The sequence below is a fragment of the Lipotes vexillifer genome, unplaced genomic scaffold (assembly GCF_000442215.2).
Source record: "Lipotes vexillifer unplaced genomic scaffold, Lipotes_vexillifer_v1.1 scaffold98, whole genome shotgun sequence".
Taxonomy (NCBI): domain Eukaryota; kingdom Metazoa; phylum Chordata; class Mammalia; order Artiodactyla; family Lipotidae; genus Lipotes; species Lipotes vexillifer.
In genome coordinates this window covers 1537036-1539246 of record NW_006799611.1, presented here as the reverse complement: position 1 = coordinate 1539246, position 2211 = coordinate 1537036, and the positions used below count along the sequence as shown (strand labels likewise).

The window sequence follows — 2211 nt, the reverse complement described above, 5'->3', positions numbered from 1 at the left end:
CTCCCCCTCCCCTCCTCTCTCCCCCTCCCCAATCCTCTCCCCACTCCACTCCCTCCTCCTCCCCCGCTAGCCCCAGCCCTGACCAACAGCCCTGGCTTCCCCTCTCTCTGCCCCCACCCACACCCGGCAGGAGCTGTCTCGGTTCCAGGAGCTGATATTTGAGGACTTTGCCAGCTTCATCCTGGTGGAGAACACATATGAGGAGGTGGTGTTGCAGACAGTCATGAAGGACATCCTACAGGGTGCGTGCCTCCCAGCCCCCGGGGGCTGACTGCAGAGCTGGGTGGGGTTGCTGCTGCTGTTGGGACCTTTACTGCCTGGAGGGTGGTGGAGGTGGCCGCCCAGAGGTCTTCCTGGTGAGGTCAGCTAAGCTACAAAGAAAAGAGGACTTACGCTGTGGGCTGGGGTGGGCCCACTACTAGCGGTGTGGCCCCAGGAGGGTAGCATCGCGTCTCTGTGCCTTAGTTTGTTTGTGGGTTCTTGACATTTTGGGGAGTATCAGGTGAGTGACAGGGTGTAGGGTCACAGCCCCTGCTTCCCGGCATTGAGGCCTGAAATAGCCTTGTCCCAGTCACAGCACCCACTTAGGCCAAGGCGGGGGCCTCTGGGGGATGATGCAGCTCACAGCTGGGCACAGTGTAGGGCGTGCTGGTGGCCGGCGGCCCCATGGTAAGCGTCCCGACACCGCGCTCTTATCCTGTAGCTGTGAAGGAGGCCGCCGTGCAGAGGAAGCACAACTTGTACCGGGACAGCGTGGTCATGCACAGCAGCGACCCCGACCTGCACCTGCTGGCCGAGGCCGTGCCCGTCGACTGGGGCGAGGAGTACAGTGGCAGCAGTGACAGCGGTGGGGACCCCGGCAGCCCTAGCATCCCGGAAGCAGCCACCCTCTCAGAAAAGCGCCGGCGTGCCAAGCAGGTGGTGTCCGTGGTCCAGGACGAGGAGGCGGGGCTGCCCTTCGAGGCTGTCCCTGAGCCCCTATTACCTACGTCCGCAGACAGCATCACCGAGCTCCGTGGTCTGCTGGCCCGGGATCTGCAGGCTGAGAGCCCCTCACTGGCCGGCCCCCTGCTCAATGGGGCCCCCGCCCAGGAGAGCCCCCAGCCCGGGAAGGCCCCTGAGGCCGCCTCACCGCCTGCCTCACCCCTCCGGCAGCTCCCGCCTGGAAAGGCCTCGGACCTCGAGCCTCCCAAGCCCAGTGACCAGGAGACCGGGGAGCAGGTGTCCGGCCCTGGCGGCCGCCCCCCAATCCATACCACCACCGAGGACGGTGCAGGGGTGCAGACTGAGTTCTAGGCCAGTCGCCCCCGAGCTTCTGTTGGACATGGCACACGGGCCACTCCCTGAGGCACTGGAAGGCTCGGCTCTGGGCGGGGGAGCGCTGGATCTGTGCCTTCCAGGTGGGGATGGGGCCGGGCTGGTGTGACATCTCTGGGGCTGGGCGGGGACGGGCCCACCTGAGTCACTTTATTGGGTTTGGTCACACTTGGTCGGTCTGTTTTCTCTTCTGTGGGATGATCTCGGCTTTCCTCCTCCTGCCGGGGGCAGAGCACAGTGGAGGGGGCTGGGAGCACACGGTGGCCCTGGGTCCCTGAATCCTGCCTCCCTGCCCTGCCTCTGTGGCCCATTTCCCTTGTGGGTCTTGCCATCCTTGGGAAGAGGGCGGTAAGAGTAGCATCTGCTGTGACACAGAGCCCATGGATCCTCTGCTCTCACCAAGGGGCTCGCTGGAACCAGGAAGACGGAGCTCTGAGGCCCGTCTCGCCCCGCTCCTCCCTCCTCCCGGCTGGGCCCCAGAGGCCAGTTTTGGAGTGGATACTGGCCTTGCTGTCCTGCCCCGGGTGAGGGGATGTGCAAGGAGGGGGCCTTCAGGCTGGGGGTGGGCTGCCTCGTGGAGGGGGCTGGGGCCGTGGGCCTGAGGAGAGAACAAGAAAGGCCTGGAACGGGCTGGTCTGGGGAGAGGAGGGAGAGGACATGTCTGAGGAAGGAGGGCGTGACCTCTGCAGAGGTACTGCTGAGGGGGTGGGCGAGGTGGCAGATGGAGGGTTGCTGGGGGGGTGGGCGCGGTGGCAGATGGAGGGTTGCTGGAAGCTGGGCCGTTGCCTCCCCCTCCACTTGCTGGGGTCCAGTCTCCGGAGTCCCTCTGTCCCCGTGCTGGGGTGGGGTGGGGGGCGGTGGCCTGTTGCTCAGTGGTAGGGCTGGGTGGGTGTG

At 65.7% G+C, this 2211-nt stretch overlaps 1 protein-coding gene across 1 annotated transcript in view; it reads left to right on the top strand.

Moving 5' to 3' along the window:
- Positions 1 to 1296, top strand: part of NIBAN2 (niban apoptosis regulator 2) — a 51805-nt gene extending 50509 nt beyond the window's left edge. Inside the window, exons 13-14 of the mRNA XM_007471729.1 lie at positions 131 to 242; positions 704 to 1296. Of these exons, the coding sequence (XP_007471791.1) occupies positions 131 to 242; positions 704 to 1296 (705 nt within the window). The remainder of the gene's footprint in view (positions 1 to 130; positions 243 to 703) is intronic.
- Positions 1297 to 2211: the final 915 nt, after the last annotated feature.